At 42.4% G+C, this 24,831-nt stretch overlaps 1 protein-coding gene across 6 annotated transcripts in view; it reads right to left on the bottom strand.

Moving 5' to 3' along the window:
* The window catches only part of HYCC1 (hyccin PI4KA lipid kinase complex subunit 1), a 431,878-nt gene that overhangs the window by 207,170 nt on the left and 199,877 nt on the right, over positions 1-24,831 (bottom strand). For all 6 annotated transcript variants that reach the window (XM_078663565.1, XM_078663562.1, XM_078663567.1 and 3 more), the window contains 2 exons: positions 23,761-23,841; positions 21,261-21,376 (listed from right to left, as the gene is read on the bottom strand). In XM_078663565.1, the coding sequence (XP_078519691.1) occupies positions 21,261-21,376; positions 23,761-23,841 (197 nt within the window). The remainder of the gene's footprint in view (positions 1-21,260; positions 21,377-23,760; positions 23,842-24,831) is intronic.

The following is a 24,831-nucleotide window of genomic DNA, read 5'->3' as shown; positions in this document are numbered from 1 at the left end:
ATAAGGGTAGTTCCAGTAGAATGTTTGGGTCTGAAACCAGACTGGGAAGGATCAAGGATGCCTTGAGATTCAAGATATCCCATAAGCTTAGTGTTGATGTACCCTTCCGCCAGTTTACTCATGAGTGGGAGGAGCGAGATAGGGAGGTAATTAGCCAACATTTCAGCGGGTACCTTTGCTTTTTTCCGGATCTGTAGCACTTGTGTCGCCTTCCATTCAAGTGGGAGTGCCCCTTAACTCATAGAGGTGTTTAAGATGTTGCAAATGGGGAGCCAGTAGGGAAGCGAGTGAGGCAAACAGATAGGCTGGCATAATATCTAGAGGTGAACCAGATATAGCTGTTCTCAGCATTGCTTCAACTTGAGGTATCTGCAGAGCAGGAAAATGCTCAAGGCAGGTGTCCTTCATTCTCAGGGATGATAGTGGTAGGTCAGGGGTATCCAGGGGATTAGGATCATTAGGAAATTGATCATAAATTGAATTGATTTTTTCTTTGACAAAATTGGCTATATTATCACAAAGCACCTGAGGGGGAGGGGGGGGGGGGGGAGTCTGCTCGGGACCGGCAATGGGACTGGTAAAAGAGTTGAGAAATGTATACAGTTCCTTGGTAGAGTGAACAGCCTGATTTAGACTTAAGATAATGTGGGCTTTCTACGCCTTTTCATGTTCTTGTGGTAGCTTTTTTGGCAATGGGAATCCATTCTTGCGTGGCCGCTTTCCTTTAAATAAGGAGGGGGTATGTGCCTCCTGTCCCTAAGCCCCAGATGTCCCAGGGATGGTGGGGGGGTACATGCCTCCTGTCCCAGAGGTCCCCGGGACGGGGGTACGTGCCTCCTGTCCCTGAGCCCCATAGGTCAGAGGGACACTATCCCCCTGGGGTCAATAAGTGATACAATGCCCTAAGGACTTCATTCCCTGGGACGCCGGTGTTCCCTGCCGTGAAGAGTGTGGAAAGGGTCTAAACTTTATTATTTGTATGCACTCTACTTTGCTTACGTCTGAGCAGGACCACAGATATAAGCTGCTTCCACCCAGGCGGGAGTAAAGCACTGGAGTCGGCTCCCGCCACACCCGGCTTAATTTGGCTGGCCCGGGTGGGCGCACACTGTAAAAAAATGACATTCTGGCTCCCAGAAGGGGACGCTGGGGCCTTGGGGCTTTTCTCAGCCCCCAACATTTGCACAAAAAAAGGGCTAATAAATGAGCGGCTGAGCCATAAATCACAAGTATAATTGAATGATTATCAAGTTCATAAAGCTTTACAGGGCAATGTCGGAGTGCCAATTTTGTAAACTTCTAATCCCTGTCCCTTAAAATATTTTGTCTTCAATCTATTTGAAGGCGCATATACTTACGCTACCTCTTTATTTTTAAACCTTCAATTTCAAAATTAAACTCAGCAGCTAGCGCCCCTGCAGCCTATTATGAAATATATATATACTATTATCAAAAATGGTATCGGAGATTAGTGATTTATGTTTTGTGGTTTTAAAGCTGGACTTCTACAAGGCCTTAATACTTTGGATAAAAGGACAACTCATTATGTGAGTAGTTTGTAAAGCTCTTTAATAATGATGCTTTAACCCAGCGATCGTGGGAGTTATTTTTCAACCACCCCCATGTGATAGACGGAAATTATACCGTTGCATTCAGAACCAGGCAGAGATTGCAGCTTCTCCCAGAGTTTTCCCAGTTAACTACATGTTATTGTAAGCATGATTAGTAAATTGTTGTAAAGGCACCACATATGTTGCTACAGGACAACATCTTTGTTGTGAGAAACTGCAGTTTGAAAAAAAGAAGAACTTATTTTATAATAAATATATAGACATTTCTTCTTTTATTTTTGATGTTATATATATATTTTCACTGAAAAAACCATAGGTTATAGACCATATATAGTTAGGAATTAGCATTTAAAAAACCTTATTTTACTCACACAAAACCATTGAAATTCCATATATAGTTAGTTGCACTAACTATATATCGCGCACCCGCAATCCACTGCTGATGATGTCACATATTACATCATTCATGACATGGTCAGTGACATCACTGATGACATCACTGATGACATCTCAAATGACATCACTGATGACATCACTGATGACATCACTGATGACAACATCCAGTGACTATGTTTCTGTAAAGTTAAAATATGTCTTACATATTGAAGAATGAGTGGATGTATAAGTGTCTGGATGAAGGATTTAGTAGGTGCATGACTGACTGTATGAGTGAGTGATTAAATGTGTCTCACTGAGTGCATGGGTTAGTGACTAAACTGTTTTAATTTGTGCATCATTGTGTCTGTTGTTCTGTAATCTGCTGCATGTGTTGATCATTAGCTATATGACTAACTATATGGGTTATTGATTGGTTGCCCAAGTATTTGTATGGGAGACTGAGTGTGTGTGTGGGTGGCTGGGAGGTGTATGACTCTGTGCATAGATGTGTGAGCAGTTGATTCACTAGATGTATGGGTTCAAAAGTGCACGTGGAAACAGCTGTATGGGCGGTTGACTGTGTGCATGAGTGTATTGGTGAGTGAATGGATATCTCAGTGCTACATGTCAAAGTAAGTACATATGTAAAACACAGTACATGTGAGAGTTGACATATATAAATAACTGTGCATAAGAGCCAGTGAATGTGTGAGTGGCTGTATGGATCATTGTGAACTTGTATCAGGGATTGTATAAGAGAGTAAATATGTGTTAGTATATGTTTCAATAAGTAAGGTGGGTATAACTATATAGTTGAGGAAATGGAGGTGTGATTGATTCTTTGCAAGACTGACTAGGTGTGTGAGTAACTCCATGGATGAGTGACAGTCTGTGAGTGTCTGTTTACACTGAGTGTATCTAAGGTTATATTAGAGTCTGAAGAGGTTCATCGTATCATCACATGAATGATGTCATCAGTGATGTGATCAGTAATGTCAAATGAGATGTCATCAGTGATGTCAAATGAGATGTCATCAGTGATGTCATCAGTGATGTCATTTGAGATGTCATCAGTGATGTCACTGACCATGTCATGAATGATGTAATATGTGACATCATCAGCAGTGGATTGCGGGTGCGCGATATATAGTTAGTGCAACTAACTATATATGGAATTTCAATGGTTTTGTGTGAGTAAAATAAGGTTTTTTAAATGCTAATTCCTAACTATATATGGTCTATAACCTATGGTTTTTTCAGTGAATTTTCAAGGTTTTGTAAATGCTAATTCCTAACTATATATGGTCTATAACCTATGGTTTTTTCAGTGAATTTCAATGGTTTTTTAATAGCAAATATCATAAGCTGTCGAATGTCAAGTACGTGGTAAGTGAAAACATTTTCGTGTTTATGCACACTGATCTGCTTTGAATGGTGCCCCCTCCCTCATTTCTATTAGGAGTACTCTCTCTTTGCAGATAGTGAAAGGTAGTTAACGCAGGCCTTTGCCCCCGTTGTAATACGTCGTGCCTGCTTCTCTCTCCATTTGATTGATTGTTATCCAAGCATTTACTGTTTTAGAATTGGTTCTCTTTGGTTCATTCTCTATTTACAAACAAACACAGAGTCGCAATACTCTGTTTAGTCTTTGCAGATAACGAAAAATCGTGTAAAAAAAAAGAAAAGGAATCAAGCAAAATCAGTAGGCCACTAATGGGATCTCTTTTTGACCTCGCTAAAATAGAAACATTAGGAACAACCCCTCATGACAAATACAAAACTAGTGAGATGAACTGAACTCCACACAATGATGGCTGCAAAACAGCTCGGCTCCGCCACCCACCCCGCCCAAAATAACGATAAAGAGCGGCTGCCATGATTGGTTGCGGAATGGCCACGACGGAGCTACGAAATGGTGGTGCTCTCATGCTAACCCCAGCTTCAGTCTGAAACATCCAGAAACACTGTAGACTACCAATTCGATCAGTTCCGGTAGCGCCCCAATGTAACCCGGTAGAGAAGAACTAGCCCTCCCCTCTTTGACTGATGGTTCTTGTTGCCTGTCCCTTCTGTTGTCATTTAACAGAACTATTTAGCCTGCTAAAAGGGGTTGTGTTCCGACCGCTGGTTGGTGGAGATATTTTGACTATATTCTGGACCTGCGTTGTCGCGTAATGCGTCATATGACGCGCCGCGTTAGCGCATCCGGAAGTCATCCGGGGCGCGACGCGCAGCGCGTAACGTAAGCATAACAAGTCATGTGACTTGTTAATAAAACTTTTCATTGGTTCATTTTACTTTTCTTATTCTAATGATGAAAGGCTTGGTCATATGACCTAAATTACGCTTTTTATTACTTCCGAACATTATTTTTTCTTAAATATATGTTATAATGTTCCAGGCTAATGTACTTTCCCGGAAAATTTACAACTGTCCTGCAAGTAAAATATATTCTTTTTTCGAGAAAAAGAGCGTTTCTTCGTCCCATGACGGAGCCGTTGAGCAAAAGAGGGTCGACCTGCTGTCTTAGTCGCCGATACGCCTGAATATGAGATTCTTATCGATCACTTTATGTTGCAGGAGTAGAAAACACAACAGCCCTTGACCATTTATCTTTACTGCGTTCCTGCGTATTATACCTTTTACCCTTCATGTAATTGGTCTGCTTTATTTCACTTGCCTTTTAATGATTCTAAAACAGTGACTATTATTAAAAACTTTACCAATGTATATACTACTACCATGTTTTCTTTTAAAAACCTTTATTGTGAAAATTTCATTATACAAATACGAGCCTATAACCACGTGGGCCGGCCACGGAGCAAACTGTAATCGTATATGATGAGTAGACATTTACACTGTAGAGGAACGTAACGGGCGGGCCATTAGGTTGCAAGAACTAAGGTGTCTAACAGTTGCGGAATCGGTGGACGTACATTTTATAATTAAAATACGACAGGGCCAGTTACAATAAAATTATCTAGATATACATTTGCGGGCAAGTACCATGGGTGACGTTAATTCGAACTTTCAATAGTACAGTAATCAATAACACATCAGAACTTAATATCAATAGGGATGTCGAAATATTCAATCAATTCTCGTCCCCGCCCGCCATATGCTTCAAAACTGCATACGTATCTCGTGATTTCAAGGTTCTGCAACCAGTACACAACAAGGAGTTACGAGTCCCATTTATTCCGGCGCCATTTTGGGCGAGGACGGGCAGGTCCAGGATATAGTCAAAATGTCTCTACCAACCATCGACTATGATGATGTTCATATGCTGTATTTATTAGAGTAACACTCATCTGTCCACATGAAATTAATTTGCCACAATCTAAACATGTCATTTTAATCTTTCCAAAGTTCTAAATATTTGGGACCATTTCCCTTGCCTCTGATGTTGTCAGTGCCACTTCTTTGATGAATGTACTGGCAGGTCGGGGGTTCTCCTCCAAATCTCTCTTTTATGCAGCACTATAATTAATTGGTGCCACCTCTCCATATGACGATGCATGGTATAGTTACCATAACTATATATTTTTTCGGTTCCTCTGGAGAGTACATCGTGGCAGATGAAGCGTGTAACGTACCGGGAATTTACCTTTTTTTGCATGTACAGGAAAGGAAAAAAAAAAATCGAGCGTCCGAGTTCTAAAGTGTCCCAGGGCCATTTTAGTAGACCAGGCCCAAATCCAAAGAACAGGCCGCCATTTTGAGAGTCCTGTTGCAGCCGCCTGTCGCTGTAGCATCAAGAGCGGCCGAAACTCAGCTGAATGGCAACTGAAACGGTAAAGGGGCGCCCCACTACAGCAGACGAGCCTCCACCTAGGAAGGCCCGTTCACGCCGCCCCCCCCCCCCTTCGGGCACCCCACGCCGTTATTCGGAGCAGTATTGTAGGATGGCCACACCAGTGCGGCAACTTGCTAGACATCACCTCGGTGGTAACCGAATCTCAGCGCCTTCTGGTGTCTTCTCTTCAGAAAATATTCTTGCGCTACCTTTGCCCCATTCGCACATCGGTCCGCTACTGACGCCATCTCACAGGCTAATGGGGCGCCCCACGCCGAGTTTCAGCATTGTAGGATGACCACACCAGTACAGCAACTTGCTAGACATCACCTCGGTGCCATCCGGATCTCGGCGCCCCACTGCAGATGAAGTGCCTCTCAACTATGAAACCACCACGGTGCCATCCGGATCTTGGCGCCTTGTGCTGGTTCCGGCCTATTCACACATCGGTCCGCTACTGACGCCATCTCACAGGCCAATGGGGCGCCCCACGCCGACTTTCAGCATTGTAGGATGGCCACACCAGTGCGACAACTTGCTAGACATCACCTCGGTGCCATCCGGATCTTGGCATCTCAACGCCTAGTGGTATCTTCCATACAGAAAATATTGTTGCGCTGCTTTTGGCCCCATTCGCACATCGGTCCGCTACTGACGCCATCTCACAGGCCAACAGGGCGCCCCACGCAGACTTTTACCATTGTAGGATGGCCACACCAGTGCCACAACTTGCTAGACACCACCTCGGTGCCATCCGGATCTTGGCATCTCAGCGCCTTGTGGTGTCTTCTATTCAGAAAACATTGTTGCGCTGCCTTTGGCCCCATTCGCACATCGGTCCGCTACTGACGCCATCTCACAGGCCAACAGGGCACCCCACGCCGACTTTCAGCATTGTAGGATGGCCACACCAGTGCTGCAACTTGCCGGACACCACCTCGGTGCCATCCGGATCTTGGCGCGTTGTGCTGCCTTCGGCCTATTCGCATATCGGTCCGCTACTGACGCGAACTCACAGGCCAACAGGGCACCCCACGCCGACTTTCAGCATTGTAGGATGGCCACACCAGTGCTGCAACTTGCTGGACACCACCTCGGTGCCATCCGGATCTTGGCGCGTTGTGTTGCCTTCGGCCTATTCGCACATCGGTCCGCTACTGACGCCGCCTCACGTGCCAACGTATTTTCTCCGCATTTTATACCCTATGCCGCATAACAGGTCATGTGACTTGTTTATAAAACTTTTCATTGGTTCATTTTACTTTTGGTTTCCTAATGATGGAAGGCTTGATCATATGACCTAAAAACAACACTTTTCATTGGATGAAAACTTTTTTTTTTCCCCAAACGATGAAAGCCCCACCTTGTTTCTGGATGTTTCAGACTGAAGCTGGCGTCACCATGAAAGCACCACCATCTCGTGGCTTCGTCGTAGTCATTCCGCGAGCAATCATGGCAGCCGCTCCCCACCAGAAGCCTGCAGGAGTCGGGGGCCCCCAAAACTTTTGATGAATCCTCAAGGCGGAGGGGACGCTTTCGAAAATGGGGTCCAAGACCTAGCAGACAAGCGTCCAATTTCCAAGGTGTCCCAGGGCCATTTCAGTGGACCAGGCCCAAAAAGGAAACAGCCTGCCGCCATTTTGAGAGTCCTGTGACAGCCGCCTATCGCTGCACCGCAAGAGTGGGCGCAACTCAGCTGAATTGCGGCTTTTGACACAGTGGACCAAAAGCGGACGGAATGGCAACTGAAACGGTAAAGGGGCGCCCCACTACAACAGACGAGATTCCACCTGGAGAGGCCCGTTCACGCCGCCTCCCCCGGGGCGCCCCACGCCGTTATTCGGAGCAGCATTGTAGGATACCAAAACCAGTGCGGCAACTTACTGGACATCACCTTGGTGCCATCGTTCTGCTGCCTTGGAACTATTCGCACAACAGTTTGCTACTGATGACCCACCCCCCGCGACGCCCCACGCCGGATTCCGAAATCAGTGAAATCTGGACGTTGTGCTGCGTTGGGACTATTCGCACAGCCGACCGCTACTTCGTTGATTTTCCCTAAAAATGTTTATATGTTATTACTGTTTTTGTTTTCTTGTATATATTTATAAGTTATTAAAGTTTTATAATCTTACTACTTTGTTGGAGTGCTATATATTTTTAATGTGACACATAATTGTAAAAACTTTGATGTACAAAGAGTCATCCCTGGAATCTTCCGCTTCAGGCTCGGTCCCCTCCCCAATCACAATACAGGATGGTTTTCAGATAATAGGAACGCGTCTGCTGTGACGGATATCATCGAGTGTGGGCCTTGATCTACTATAACTCCTTTGAAGAGGGGTGATTCTTTACAGCTGGGGCCATAAACTACATCTGCAGGGCTAGCTGATAGCCTAGGACCGGCCTGGACAATCGGACACAGAGGAAAAGGAGTGTCAGAGGGTGCGGTAGTGAATAGGGCGAAAGGGAGGTGTCGGGCGGGCACAGGGTGTGATTCTCAGGGAAGAGCAGCGCAGATGGGGGGTGGTTTATTACCCATGCATAAGACAGAGAGCGGGGGTGACCACTGCCTGGGGGAGATGCTTGCGAGGGTGGGGAGCCATGCTAAGGATCGACAGCGTGCAGAGAGTGCGTCTGGTCAAGGCATCTAAAATGACTGCCGTGCACGACAAAAGTGTGGCATTTGAAAAAAGGCAAGATGGCGCAGACAATGTTTTTCAACACTTCCTGATTTCCATCGAATCGAACGTTAACAGACGTTGGGGCATATTACCAAAGTTAAGCGATATTTATCCCTAACGATGCTTAGCAACGAATTTTTTACCGCTAAGCATCTTCAGAAATTATCGCAGATAAACCTTGCTATTATCAAGGTTTATCGCAAATACGATAAAAAACGACCGCAATGCATTAATATCGCTGAAAACTCAGCGATATTCATGCATTACCGAGCTAATGCTCTTAGCCATGTTATCCACCTCCCATTGGATAACATGGCTAAGAACTGCTCAGGGCAGGTGGTAGCTTTTGGAGATATTCGCGCTTATCGCGAATATTTCCAAAAGTTGGTAATAGGAGATAGCGATGTTAGCGACTGTTTCCAGTCGCTAACATCTTGGCATGCCCACTTTGCATGTCATTAGTGATAAATATCACTCACATGCAAAGTGGGGCCCAAGATGGTCGCTATCTCCTACTAGCCGTCGCTAACTGGTGTTAGCAACAGCTAGGTGATACAGAGATAATTTTATCTCCGCGAAGCGGAGCGCTGTTACAGATATATATCTTGTTTTTGAACGTTAATTTCTCAAAATCCACTGAAGCACATATATTGAGACCTAGCAAAGGCACATCGAGCTACCAGTCCCTACAATTTTGCCAAGTTTCGTGCAAATCCATTCAGCCGTTCGATTATTATTATTATTATTTTTTTTGCCCCGCGGGGCCCTTTTAAAACCTCCACATCAAACCTAAGAGGTCAAGGAGGATCTACTATGCCCCCTTATGGTCATTTGCCCCTTCGCTTTGGCCTCCTCTTGTCTCTCGATCCTACCGAGAGACAAGATGGCGGCCGCTACGGACTGTTTGCAATGTTTACAGACGCCGGAGAACCAATCAGCTTCGCAAACCTCCGTTACGCGAAGCGGAGCGCTGTTACAGATATATATCTTTTTTTGAATGTTAATTTCTCAAAATCCACTGGAGCACATATATTGAGACCTAGCAAAGGCACATCGGGCTACCAGTCCCTAATATTTTACCAAGTTTCGCGCAAATCCATTCAGCCGTTCGATTATTATTATTATTTTTTTTTTTTGCCCCGCGGGGCCCTTTTAAAACCTCCACATCAAACCTAGAGGGTCAGGGAGGATCTACTATGCCCCCTTATGGTCATTTGCCCCCTCGCTTTGGCCTCCGCTTGTCTCTCGATCCTACCGAGAGACAAGATGGCGGCCGCTACGGACTGTTTGGAATGTTCACAGACGCCGGAGAACCAATCAGCTTCGCTTCACAAAGCTCCGTAACGCGTAAAGTCCGCGAACCGGAGCGCTGCCCGGTCCGCTGTTACAGATATATATCTTTTTTTGAACGTTAATTTCTCAAAATCCACTGAAGCACATATATTGAGACCTAGCAAAGGCACATCGGGCTACCAGTCCCTACAATTTTGCCAAGTTTCGTGCAAATCCATTCAGCCGTTCGGGCTAAAAGTGAGGCCAACCGCCCTATGGAAAACTCAATGTTAAAAACACGTTTTGGGACCCCCCTTTTTTCTCGGCCCCCCCTTGACGAACCCCCCCCAAATTTCAGCCAATTCCGTCCACAAACGCCAAAGTTATTAGACATAGAATTTTCAAAAATCCCATAGAGAAAAAATCCTAACTATATATATATATATATATATATATATATATATATATATATATATATATATATATATATATATATATATATATATATATATATATATCCCCTTCATAGTTTGCTGGTCTATTTGCAATTATGTAAGGTATTTTATTTTAAATACAATAAACAAGTTAATAGATAAACCAACTAAAGAAATCGTTGAAATGTCTCCTGCACATGCCTTTTTACTGATGACAACAGAGCTCATGAAAAAATATTTAGATTCCAGTGACTCATGGATTGTATGTACAGACCCCACTGAGATATAGATGGCCTCCCGGCCCAGCCTTTCTCCTTGCTTCCAGACATAGGATTACGAAGCTGCTTGATGCTATTCACATTACACCGTTCCATGCCAGAGTAGCGAGACGGATCATCTAATGTTAACCACAGACACATACACAACATATGATGCAACAAGGGGAGCGACAGTAGTGGCCAGACAGCTCCAGGCACATCTGTTACCTTTTGACTCCTCTAGAATCACAATTCACACCCAATTCCACAACAGCGATGGCCCTAGTCACCATGTAGGATGACTTACGGCAGAGAGTTAGCGAGCATACATTTCCTAGTAGTTCGAGAAACACAGAAGCGTTTGATACGATGGTCTAGCAGGTAACCAGCATGTTTGGGCCTTTTTTAATGGCCTCAATGGGATCACGCACAGAATGCCAAAGAGGACTGAACGTTCTATGACCTCTGCCCACCTCACTATTCCCCCAATGAAAGAGTACTGTTACTCATGATACTCATGTTTAGTGATGGGTGGCCAACATCTTTGTTTCTTTACTTGAATGATGGATCATCTGGAAGGTTTACAATCCTTAGGAACTTGGCAAAAAGACTAAAGCATATTCTCTTACCAAAATTGATAGGCATCTCAACTGTATCTGGTCAGCCCTGCGGGATACTCACTTTATCAGTATAGTAAGGCCCCTGGGGTCATACTTGATTAGTTCGAGAACTGCCTATCCTGCCTCAAATTAGTGCACTAAGGGCCAGATGTATCAAAGGGTTTTAACCATTCTGTGTCTATGGGAAAATGTGTTCATACATATGGCCCCAAGAGCTGTTTCCCTCTGCTTTAAAAGTGTTGCACCAACAGTTCTCCCTGAAAGCTTTCCAGAGCTTCAGAAAGCTGTCAATACATATATGGCCATTCTGAATAGTCTTAGTTTTACATTTCAGCCAAAAAGAGAAGTTATGTTGGGGTCCTTGCTAGTACAATTTGCTGTTTCAAAATATATTGTTAACGGCGTTCATGCCTACCTAGCAACATTTCGGTTGATGTATTCCATACACTTCCCTTTTTTTAATGACTATAAAAAGGAAATTGAAAGAAAATATATTTATAACACTGGAGAACGTGTTGTAAGGTTTCAGCAGAAGTCAAAATAGAAACAGAAAGCTTAATTGTTCTCTTTAAACTGGGAAGTTCACAGCAAATAGGATCTCAATCTTTTCTCAATCTTTTTTTTATTAAGTAATTTCCATCTTTTTGTCAGTGGACATATTAAATAAATACTCTTCAATCCCTTCGTCTGATGGGCAGGTTCTTCCCAAAGGATTCCACGACAGTGTGAAAATTAAAAGAGCCGCGCCGCAAACATTTTCTCGGGGGCTCCCACTGGTGGTGCCAAAAAATTTGGATTGCTGGATACGAAAACTGCTTGGATTGATTGTTCGCCACACCTCTGTCTTCCACTGCCCTACAACCTTCCTCTCTCCTTAGTTCACTCGAAGGCTCTGTTTTATCACTGATTTTCTCCTCTCTCGCTGTTTTCTTATATTTCTCTTCTATCTTTCTCCCTTTTCAGTCTTTAAATCTGTTGCTCTGGCTCAAAGTCAGAGCATGACAAATAAATTCTGGTCCCTCAGAATTAGTGTCAGTGCAGACCAATGTCAAGCACTGGCACAAGCAAAGCATCGTTGTCAACACCACCATTGTTTTTTAACTTTGTAACGAAACTGGATTTCAATTATGCCTAGATTGTGGAGTCTTTTACAAAATCGTTTTACAGCCTTGCAAAGTAAGTATGCCCGCTCTAGCATCTCACACGGACACATGTGGATCAACTGAAATATGTATTTATATATGATGCACTGCATGAGGCCAGCTACCTTTGTGATTGGGTCAGCAACCCCTCATGAAAATCTCCTAAATGGTTCACTCATTCTGTCTTCACACATCCGTGTACCAATATTTACATAGTCAAATATTTTATTCAAAGAAATGCTCACTCTCCTTGTGCTCGACAATCATTTTCTCCTGATGCTGTATTACATTTCCATAATGACTCCAATTCCTGTTATGTTATCAGAGGTTTGATAGCGAGCTAATCATCTGTGAGGGTATCCTTGTGTTCTGCAGCAGATGTGTGAAGCCAGGACTAGGGGTTTAGTGGAAAAAACAGATCTTCAGCTTCTTGCGAAAATCAAAAAGAGAAGTTAGGAGGATTAGAGGCTTCCTTCTCACTCTTGAAATCTTACATCTGTTCTTCTCCACTCACATTTGTTAGTGAAATCGTACGTCCTGGTGAATCCTACATCTCCTGTCAATGCCATGTAGTTCCTTTCTCTAATCCACTGTAGCCGTGCGTTTACAGTCCTCTGAATTTCTTTAATTCGTTTCCACTTATCTTCCACTGTAAACCTATATATGTTAATTCCCTAACACTTACTTGTCCCATTCCCTATATATCATGAGGTTTGGGCCCACCCTCTCCTAACCTGCACTCATTCAGACGAGATCTCAAGACCTGGCTCTTGGACTGACCTGGAGCTGCCCTACCCTCCCCTCAGCGCCTTGAAACCCTCACGGGTGAGTAGCGCGCTTCACCAACCCAATTAATTAATTGATTGACCGACCCTACGGATAGGTAGACCGCTGCTTGCCTAAAAGTAAAAAGTTTAAACCCTTCAACATCCAGCTGTGCTATAAAGGGCAAAAGCCTCCTGTTTAGTCATTCTCCTATGCGCGACAGTTGCCCCGAGCGTCATATCTCAGAATGTGATTTCCTAATTATCTTTTTAGCCCCAGATTGGGCATTTTTCACCTTGTGTTCTTTCTGCAAGCAGTTTGTTTCTGCTGTTTGTTGTGTTCCTGATTTTGGCAAGCTTGGTGAGCACCTGCTGTACTTGTGGCTTTAATACATCTGGCAGTAGGTGTACCATCATACCCAGATATGCCTAATAGGACCTGTTGGTGCTCCTTCCAATGTATGCACTTCCCAGGCTCCCCTGTTGGGCTTGTGGCTGCCCCTGAAGCAGCTGTCCTCGGCAACATTGGTGGAACCCATATATACGAGAATGGATTCCTCTCTTTCGGCATTTGACGGCTGAGCGTTGGCCCTCACTATGAGCACCCTGCTGGACATAGGGCTGACGTGTGTGCCTGCTATACGTGCATCACTGGAGCCCCATCACTGGGCATCACTAGTGCATCCATCTCCATTTAATTCTTGTTGCACAGTTGCTGCTTAGGGATGTGAAGGGATCAAACATGGAGTAAAATCTAAAATGGCTGGAGCATAAAAGCCAATCCTACAATGTTTGCTTAATTAACGCACACATTTTTAATCGGGTATGGCACTGTGTTGTGGGGCAATTTCTCTTTTGTGTTTGCCAAACAATGGTCCAGTTAAAGTTTTGATGCAGTAAATGTGCCTGATACAGCAGCTGGGTTGCACAATGGGAAATGCAAAATCAAATGCTGAGACACCTTAGCTATATTAAGAAAGACACATTAAACCTCTTCCTTAGAATCACTTAATTGATTTCTTTTGCCACTTCTCAGACCTAGAACACCCCAGTATAGAGGTGCAGGTGTGGAGGGAAGCTTTCTGATTGCTTCTGACTAACCAAGTGGAGAGCTGATCTAAGGTAGGCACCTAAAATTATAATCGGAGGAGAGTAAGACCTATTAATCCTTCTCACACATGAAATCTAATTCATGATTACTCCCGCGTTGGTCTAACTTGTGTTTTGAGTTTATAAATGTGAACAGAGTTTGCTTTGAATAATTTAAAGGCGGTTTTGTGCTTGCTTTAAAACTGATTTCACATCTCGTGCTGTATTTTGTTTCATGTCAACAGTAACAAAGTTTTAGATAATTGTAATCGTTTAACTTTTTATCTGGCAAAAGTTCAAATTCTGCCACAGAGTTGCAATTAGATTTGTACTTGGCCACTGTGACACTGTTATATTTTTTACCCATTTGCATTTTAAAGGTACAATTAGTTATTTTGCTAATATTTTACTGATTTGCGGTTACATTTTGTTCTAGCGTTGCTTTTTACTGCTACTCTCTGAAGAGACGTGATTCTCTGCCATCTGTGTAATTAGTACAGACTTGAGTCATTGCAGATTAATGGTTGTCAGGAAGCTTAGACAGTGTTTATTTACACCCAGTATAGTAGTTTTGCTGAGCTTTAACCCTTTATCTTACGTTGCTGTTATATCGCACGTAAGTGTAGGTATAAAACTGCTGCAGTGTTATTATAAGTAGAGGTTTACTTATGGAATTACGTATACGATGTTAACCCCTCCTAGAAGATCAAAAATGATGTTAACATTAAGCGTTGTGCATTGAAAAAATGATGGCTGACTACTCCTTGCTGGTGAATCGGCCCTGTTGTATAGATCCTACCAACAAGTTGCAGACAAAATGCAGAAAAAAGTGGGGGCTATAGTAGGCGGGGGCTCATTGCCAGCTTAAGCCCTCCGCCCCCCCCCACCCCTCCCCCATCAGCGGTGTACAGGTGGAACCTAATTGGCCCGGGGATACCCCCAAGCAAATCAGGTCCCGCAACTTCACATCCCCTGAAGGGCATAACAGATCAATACTACAGAGCTGCCACTGCGAGGACACACAGTCCCCATAAAATGATCTTTTAATTGGTCTTGTGGGGGGCCAGTGTATGCAAAAGGCAGTGAGTGGCACAATTCCCTGAGATCCATAAACATGGTGGAGGGGAGGGAGACAGAATGGAATCCACTGATAATCGGTGAGGAGGGAAACAGAAATCCTCAATCCAACCGCATAACATTCGTAAAAGAGAGAGTATTTTCAGTCTTCAATAGCAGTGCCAGACTGATATAGGGTGGGAGAGAAAACTCTACTTGGTCCTTTTCCTAATAATGGCATTACTCATTAATCATGATTACTTGCAGCAATAGTCAAATTAATAATTTGTATCCCAAGAGGTTTCACCAGCAAAAAGAAAAATAGCATGCACCTTCCTGAATGTATTTTTCAGTAATAAGGGTTAGGGATTTTATAAACAGTCTCCTTTTCACTGATTTTCCTTATGCAGAAGTCCAAATTCATAATTTAAAAATAATCCTTTTACAGTTGTCTGGGAAACCAAGTCTAGCAAAAATGTACCTCTAACTCATATAGTGCCACACAAACCAGAATGACCAACCCCAATCTATTTTGGGTAAGGAAAAAAAAGGAAAAAATGTCTATTTGAAAGAAATGTTCAACGCTCGTTGTCTAGAAACATATTTCAGAAGCCGTTCTGTGGGGAAGCTCATGATTACATTCAATATTTCCACAGTATGAATAAGCAGTAGCCTTAACAATTACAAGTTACAAACCCATCAGACAGATGTGGGCTCCGTAGAAACACTTGGGCCCACATGCATCAATATCAGCTTTTGCGATTTCTAAATTGCGAAAAATAGCGATTCGCAATTTAGAAATCGCAAAAGCCTATGCATGAATATTTTCGGTTTTTTTTGCAATTCGGTAAAAATCGCAATTTTTACCAAATCGCATAAATTACCGAAATACAATTTACGAATTCGCTATTCCCATTGGTTCCTATGGGCCAAAAGGCCCATAGGATGCAATGGGAAGGCATTAGCAAATTGCGATTTTCACTTTGAAAATCGCAATTTGTTAATGCATTTCATGGGTGCAGGGGGGGGGTCCAAAGGACCCCCCATGCACCCCTGAAATGTATTTTTTGCATCATGTTTCACACACACATGTCCTAAGGACATGTGTGTCCGTAACATGAATGTTGAAAAAAATGCATTTTCAGCGTTTTAAACACTTTTGCAAATTTACCGAGTGGTTCAACCACTCGGTAAATTTGACCCCCTAATAGCGATTTAGCAATTGTAAAAGTAATCATGCATTGCTTTTAAGAAATCGCATATTTGCGACTTCTTAAAAGCAAACGCAATTTTAGAAATAGCTAAAAAGTTACGATTTCTAAAATATCATGATGCATCCCAAAAAGCACTTTTGGAATCGCAAACGGCCGATTTTAAGGAATCGCACCGTTTGCGACTCCAAAAATGCTTGATGCATGTGGGCCTTAGTGCGGAGCAGACATGTTTATTGCGTCTAATACGTTGTGCTGCATTAGTTTAATAACACAGAGTTCCCCAACAGGTAGTTGTTTTTCTTTTATCTTAAAAGTGTTAACGATGAACATCAAATCATACTAATGCAAGTGTTGGCTCATTAACATTTGTCATCAAATGATAGGATTTAAAGACATTTTTACATCTTAGTGCTCGGGGAGAAGTGCCACATTTTAAAGCAAAGTGTGCAAGTAACTGGAGTTTAAAAATACTGACCCTCATGTATGAAGCTATTTTAGGGTCGGTAAGGCTCGGTTTCCTAAAATCAGAGCCTTTCTGATCGCAAAATGGTATTTTCTAACTCATCAAACCCAATTTGCAGTTCAGTAGCAAATAGCTTTTTGGTTTTGCGAATATATACCAATGCGGTATTTGCAAAGGGTTGTGTTAATGGATGCCCTTCCAGATACCGAATTTTTCAGTTATGTAATAATGTTTGCGACCAAAATCTGGTACCACCTCCTCAAAGGGTGCAGAAGGCCCTTCGCAAATGGGAAGCGGTCCCCATGAGACCCTTTCTCCTTTGTGAGTGTTCACAAAAACGTTTTTTGGATGAGCAGGCAGTGGTTCATGAGACCACTGACAGTTCATAAAGAAAGGTTGTGCCATTTTTTATCTTTAAGGAAAACGGACTGCACTTACAAAAAAAATAAAAAAGAAGTTGCTTCATTTATAAGCACTCACAGACATAGGGGCTGCGGACCCTAGGAGGCCACCATGCCTGCCACTACAGTCAATCTTAGTGGATCTCGGTTGATGACCTACCTCATGCATATTAATGAGGTTGGTGGATTGTGAACCACTACGAATGGGTATTTTGAGAACCAACCTACCAATGCATAGGTAGGTTCTCAAAATACCAATGGATTCTTCATGGTTTTGGTTTCTTTATTGTAGTTTTATTGATAACATACAAAGTTAGCTTGATGACCTTTAAGTGCAGGTAGCAGTGTTACAATTACATAATATCGCCTGAACTCCCTCCACCCACCCCAACCGGGACCCGGGCACCAGTTCAAGATAAGTAGTATAAGTGTCCCTATTTCTCATGTCTCTCCTCGGTATAGTGTCTTAGGTGGATGCTGCGTTGGTTTCCGATAGGCGACAGAGGTGTACGTTTTTTAGGGCATGTGAGCTCGCCCCAATAGATTCTTTAGAAGTTAGTGCACACATGCAACCACTTCTAACAAATCCATTTTTGTAAATCCCATTTAAGGAATCTCAAAACTGCGCATCGTTATTTGTCGCAATTTATGATTCCTTAGATGGAATCTTTGTACATGAGGGCCAGTGGGCTTTTTTCAGCCTATTGGCATTTCTCCCTACTAGTGCAGATATTTTCAATTATCTCAGTACCTAGTTACAAATATTACTATGTTTTCACAGGCACTACACAAAATCTTGATCCCACATGTCTAGCTCCCACTATTACAGATTCTGCATGCAAAAAAGACATCTCGCAAGTTTCTACATGATAATAGCAGGTACAACTGCCCAGTAAGACACTGCCAGTTTCACATGCCTATAGTTAATGTCAGCTTTCACGTGCTCAATAATGGGTACTGGCAGTTTTCAACTGAATAAATATTTTTATCAATGTTCAGTAAACAAACAACATCTTTCAAGAATAAAGTCAAGTGAAATCAGCATTAGCGATAATCCTGATTTACAACACGAAATTCGTGCTCAGTTTGCCTACCTCATGGCATAGACATGTTGTTGATACACTGCGTAGGACAGTCGCGCTAAAAATGTGGAGTGAGGCCTTGTTGTTAACATGTAGATTAATAAGTATCTGAGGGGTAATGAGTCGCCTGGTTTCTTCTAACGACCAAAAGCATCGAGATGCACATGCTCCATGAACTCTACCTGCCTTGAAGCCACCACCAATAGTCCTGGGCTACTCCTTGTCGCCTACCTGGCAGAAGCCGCCCAAAATAAAATAGCACATGCACAGAACCATTTCAGCTCCTATAGGCATAATGCAGCAGGGTGGTAAGGCACAAAAGAGAAGTGTGTGCAGAGAACATGAGTTTTACACTTACTCCAGTGAATAGATTAACTACGCATTATGCGACTACTGGGGGAATTAATTAATGAGAAACTGTTTGCAACAGACTTTGTAAATATTTTTTTCCCTTATGCTAGGTAAGATGCTCTACCAGTGTTAACAAGCCATAAGTCAGAAACTTCCACTTTTCCATGGCCAGTAAAATATTTACAGTCTGCAAATGGCAGAAACTTGCAATACAAGTTGCCACTCCTCCAATAACTGCAGCCACCGCATGCACTGTGAGAGGAACTGCTGTTCCTACATGCCCCAAGAAAGAGATCTATCCAGTATCTATAGGCCCACCTACTGCTGTTGCCAGTCCCCAAGTGGCCTACAAAAAGATAGCCAACGTTCACATAGTGGCAGGTACTCCAGGTTTCGACATGCCCGGCACCATGTACTCCCAGTTCTAAAGTGTTTATCAAAAGAAATTATATTCTTATTCTTCTCAGTAACACTTCCAGTTACCACATGCTCAATACCAGAATTACCAGTTATACAAGTCTAATAAGCTACAATGAGCTGCTAATTCCCAGTGACTAGTATTACAGGTTTCACAAGCCTGATAACACGCATTGTAAGCGTCCACGGGCCCAGAGACCTATAATAACAGCTCTCGCATGTCCAATAATAGTAATGGCCAGCTTCCTCTTGGTAACAGGCATTGGTGGCTCTAAAAAGCTGGTAATTGAAGGTATTGCCAGAATATGTTATAGCATCACCAGACACTCGTATATTTGGAAATAAATCACTATTACTAAACACTTTTCTCTTGAATAGCCTTTCTTAATACACTGTTGAACCTTTAATAACATTCGCTTGCCATGACAATTTCCAACCCTTTCAGAAATGAGGTAGGCAAAGTAAAATAAGACATTTCCCATTCCCACAATCACACCACATCTCATTTTACCAAGAAGAAACTACGTTTGAATCCAGTTAAATCAAAAGCTGAATATCTTTGCTGCTCTCTGCCTATTACAATGTCATTGTCAATCACATGCACCATGAACCCCTGAATGCACCCGGGTAGCGTCTGTCACAGTGCCGTTGATGTTCCGAACCCTTGGACAAAGCCAAATCACACAGGACAAACCTCACGACTCTTGTAGCTCAACTGCTACTCTACAAATCTTTACCCGATCACAAGGGCCGGTCCTACTGTATCAGATTTTCTGGTTTCATAGGGTGGAAAGGCCAGACTGAAAAATTGCATGAGGCCCAGGCAGGAGCTGCAGACAAAATCTGAGCTCCACCCATATCCCACGGGGGCATGGTTGCCTGCACCCTGAGTAGCTCCTGCCCACCCTACACACTCTTTACCCTCTGCTGACTGCCCACAACCCTCAGCAAACCTCCCTAAAGCACGTGCTAAATATAGGCAGAATATAGGCAGAATAGGGCTGTCTTTCCGGCTCTGGGATCCACATGCGCATTTATAGCCAGTCAAACCGAGTCCGCATGTCATTCCCCATCCTTGGCAGAATAACTTGGGCTAGCCAGATGTAGGTGAGGGGACACAACAGAGATTCAAAGATTTATATATATATTATAGAACGGTCTGCAAACTTACACATGCATGAAAATGGATAAACCAGGCAGTTACACATTAGCTCCAGGAGTTCCCAGCTGGAACAGTACCCATTTGATGGGGCAAATCTCAGAACAGAAATGTATAGCTCAGTGTCGGGCAAATGTTTCTTATCGACTTATCAGGAGCCTTGAACAACATTAACCAAACTATCCTTTTGAAACAACTGTAGCTCACTGAAGCTAGGATCCTAGCATTCCTCTGGATTCAATCTACTTTGATCAATGGAAATTTACATCAGTTCTGTCGCACTAGCATACAATTGTCGATAACCATACATGTTCATTCGGAATGGCTGCCTCTCTTCTTGATGTTTATAACCTCCTCCTTGGACACTTTTTATGGACATTATATACATTTCTTTTTTTCTTTAGGCGTCCCTCAATACCAGTTCCATGTTTCCTTTTCTAGCACGGAACGGTGTAACAATGGTGTTTTTGTGATTGTATATCGGACTTTTGCACATTGCGCACTGTAACTCTCTATATTACACTTCTCTTGTGTTTCTCTTGGTACTGCTCCTATAAAGCAGTCTGTTAACCGTATGAGTCTGGAAGGCGGCACAAAAATCACAAACAAATAAATATTTAAAAAAAATGGAATGGACATTTCTTCTCAAAACGGTTCCTTCATGACATATAATGTTTTTAATGTCAGGAAAAGCAAGCGACTAGTTTCCTGGACAAGACTGTAACAAGCAAGGACTTACATTTCTGTATGTGGAAAATTCATGCGTTTACCGAAGTAACCATTCTTATGCAATCAATTGTAACTCGAGTGCCAGTTTTACCAATTCAAAGTTTTAATAGTAAGTGAGAGAGGGGGTTAGAGAGTGGGAGGGGGCACACAGAGAGGGAAAGTGTGAAAGTGAGTGTGAAAGACTGAGTGTACGGGTGTGTGCATTTTTTTACTTTAAGGCAAGGGTATCTGAGTAGGAATTTTCAGTTACACCAACTGTATGGCGCAAACTATTTAATAGTTTCAAAACATCTAATTGTATCGTAGGTGCAGTTACGCACAATACACAGTTACTTTTATGATGTAGTGCAAATGCAACACAAATTTAGACCAAAGGTTTACCTGTTTTGAGCTGTCAACATTTCCCTTTGTGGATGAGGCCCGCTGTACTCAACTCTGCTCAAACCATGTTGCGACAGAGCTCCCTCGGTGAGAACCATGGAGCCAATGCCGGAAGGCTAGGAGAAATAAGATGTGCATTAACAACTGTGCACAAGAGCGCATGGGCGATCTGCAGACCATTGCCAATGCAAGAGTATAAAGGACTAAATAAAGGTCATAACTAGGTCCTGCTCTATGTTCACTTAGCAAAAGTATAGAAAATGCTGCACATTTTTGAGATGTAAACTTGAAAAATTATTACTATTTTGGTGCACGTCCCTAAATGTTTGCCAGAAGGCAGATGGGCACAGTAGCCTTGTAGCATCCAATGAGACGCGATTCTTTAAGTATGTGTATATATATATATATATATATATATATATATATATATATATATATATATATATATATATATATATATATCTTGATGCAATAGCAAATATGCAAACATTAGACACACATGGTTGGTGGAGATTGCACTGGGTCAATCCAATCCTTCTAGACTGGCCATCATATTCCATAAATATAAGTCGGACTTCAGGAGACAGGGTCACACACGATTCTTGCAATTAATCCCTGCTCCACAGCTGGTGGTCAAGTTCCATGTTCTAATGGGCTGAAACATCTGAGCACTGCCTTCACTTACTTATTCACGTTTCCGTTAGTTACTTACTGGACAGGCACGCCTATAATCTTTCTTCCTACAGGATTTAAAGATCTGCAAAATATTTATCCTTCTTCTTTAGCCATGTTCAATTAGCACTTAAAGGGTCACCTTTTTGCACTCGCAGCTAAACATGAAACCTTGTTGCAAACTCTCTTGTTTGTGCGCATAACTTGCTTCGACATTTTGTACCTCATCCTACACTGCGTAGAGCGCACTGGACAGAAGCATTACCTAAAACTTCATACGTAAATAAATTCTAGAAAGTATCCCACTATCTTTAGTTTTGAGTGGATCATTCTTCTATTGCCCTACTTGGTTACTGTCAAGCCTGGGCCACCTCATGTGCAAGGAGGGTGAGTGAGGGCATGTATACAGTGCATAATCAGAATCATTAATAGCATGCATTCCGTGTATTAGAGACCCAGCAATATATATGTATATATATATGTATATATATATAAGTATAACACACATATTATTTTAGAAAAATCAAAGTTCCAGGCTAACTTCAAAACTAAAAAAAATGTGATGGTTGGTGGTAGTGTACTGGTTACCTTGCAGACTAGCTTAGAATCCAGGCTTCCATACGTAAACTAATAAACTGGTGAAAATCACTACCTCCCTCTGACCCAGTTTCCTTGCCTGCCAAAACTTGGGACATTCTAGAGGTGGCTCTGATCAGTGTGTACTATAGAAAAAAGTACATTGATCAAATATCAAAAGGGAGGGGAAGTGAAATAATGAAACAGAAATCGGCGAATGAGGTGACATGGTGAGGTCTTAATAGAAATAAATAGCAGACAGTTGTAGTAGTTGGTAAAATCAAGTTCTAATGCAGTTATACGCCACTACTCCAGCCAGAGAGAGTTATGAGGGTAGCTTTATGTAGGGTAGAAAATGAGAAGTGTGCAAATGAAACAGGAAACGATATACTTGTTAAGCCGGCATATATCAAAGAACACTATTATTATGCAGGACCTGGCTAGGCCGTAACTATACCACTGCTCAAATATAATAATGTATAGTCTGTACCTTATGTTGCGCTACAGTTTGGCTACTAAGCAGGGAACATCTGCGAGATGCAAGGCGGTTTATAATATTGTCATATGTTCACGTAATCAGACTATGCTGAGAGGCGAGTGCTTCTCCCCCAATGGTGATTTTAATTTGTTTTATATATGTTTTTCAGATTTTATATGTGGCTCCTGAAGAAGGCGTTCTTGTTCAAACGCCGAAACGCGCGTCAAAGATTATAACTGTCTGCCACTGTTTTATGAATTTATAATCAATTGTGTTATTGATATTTTTACTTTGTATGTCAATTATTGTATTTTTTATAATTAGAATAGGTCAAGTGTATGATTTGGTTATATATTTGAACCTAAATGTTTTTATCCTGAGTATATATACTTAGTAATAAAGCACAATTTTGTACCTTTAACTTGAATGTTGCGCCTTGTATATGTCGCTTTCTCCCTGGTGATATTATATTTGATGGCTTTTTTTCACATTGTCTAATTTCCCTGTATAACATATTCGGTTGCATTAACAGGGGGTCCTTGTTACTTTTTCGTCTGTTATACGCCACTACTCCAGCCAGAGAGAGGTATGAGGGTAGCTTTATGTAGGGTAGAAAATGAGAAGTGTGCAAATGAAACAGGAAACGATATACTTGTTAAGCCGGCATATATCAAAGAACACTATTCATACCCAACGCCAGAATTATCGGATGCGCTATACAAACCACACCAGTCACTTGTGTTTAAGTTATAAAAGCTTTCCCACCCTGCTTACCTCATGATACACTGATGGTTTTGCTAACGAAGGAATTGTAAAAGACAACACCTTGCTTCGTCCTTGTACATCCACAATTTCCTGTGGTAAGAATGGAGAAAACAACAATTGGCACAAATCCAAACATAGTCTTGGAAAGTCTGATTTATGTTTTACACAAACTATACTGCAAATATATCATAGCTGTCAACAATGTTATTTTGAAAACTAGTGTGAGCAGCATTCCAAGGGCAAAACCATTTGTCTGGGCACATACAAAAGTAATGTTTAAACAATGAATAATAACCGAAAGATCAGGTTCCATCAGCTTTTATACGTCAAAACTCACAGCAAAATGTTTACAGCTCGAGGGCTAGGTTATAGCCCAGGCCACAAGTCATGTCACCAGTTTAACCAGTATTTAGTTGCAAATCACAGGCGGCTAAAGGAAACTGGGAGAAGGGTAAATTCAAAGAATACTACTCACTCACGAAAGTGTGTCCCAACTAAAAAATGCATGCAGATGTCATTTAAAAGTTCCCAGGAGAGGGGATGGGACAGAAAGGCTTCATGCGCTCATGTTAAACCAGAGTTGTTGTGTATAGAACCACTACACAACTCTGTAGGCAGCATGCACTGTGTGGAGCAGACCACCAGTAACTGGGCAGAGGATGACGGGAAAAGTTGCATTACAAGATCATCACATTTATTAGCTTTGTTCTCTTCTATGACGTACAATTTACCAAGAAGATGGTCTCAATTCAAATGCCTCATTTTAAAATTGAAAAGGTTTCCATTGTGCATTCCTTCAACAGGATCCAGACTCCACTTGTGCCTATGGGAGAGTCTCAAATGGAGCTGACACAATGACATCTTCTGTGTATATCCCTTTGTTGCCACATAGGTCTCCTCCTGTACGGAGTTTGCGGAGGATACGATCTTACCCTGGCTTTCCCTCTGGTGTTACTGCACTTTGCTCGGTTAACCTTTTTTGACTTACTGCTACTTCTGGCAACGGCCCCATCAGAGTTAGGCAGGACCTAGACCTCCGCTGTTCCAGCAACCAGCACCCTCCATCTTCAGTGTCACACT

This window comes from Lissotriton helveticus, chromosome 10 (assembly GCF_964261635.1).
Source record: "Lissotriton helveticus chromosome 10, aLisHel1.1, whole genome shotgun sequence".
NCBI lineage: Eukaryota > Metazoa > Chordata > Amphibia > Caudata > Salamandridae > Lissotriton > Lissotriton helveticus.
The sequence above is the reverse complement of the archived record's forward strand: the minus strand, read 5'-3'. Positions and strand labels throughout refer to the sequence as shown.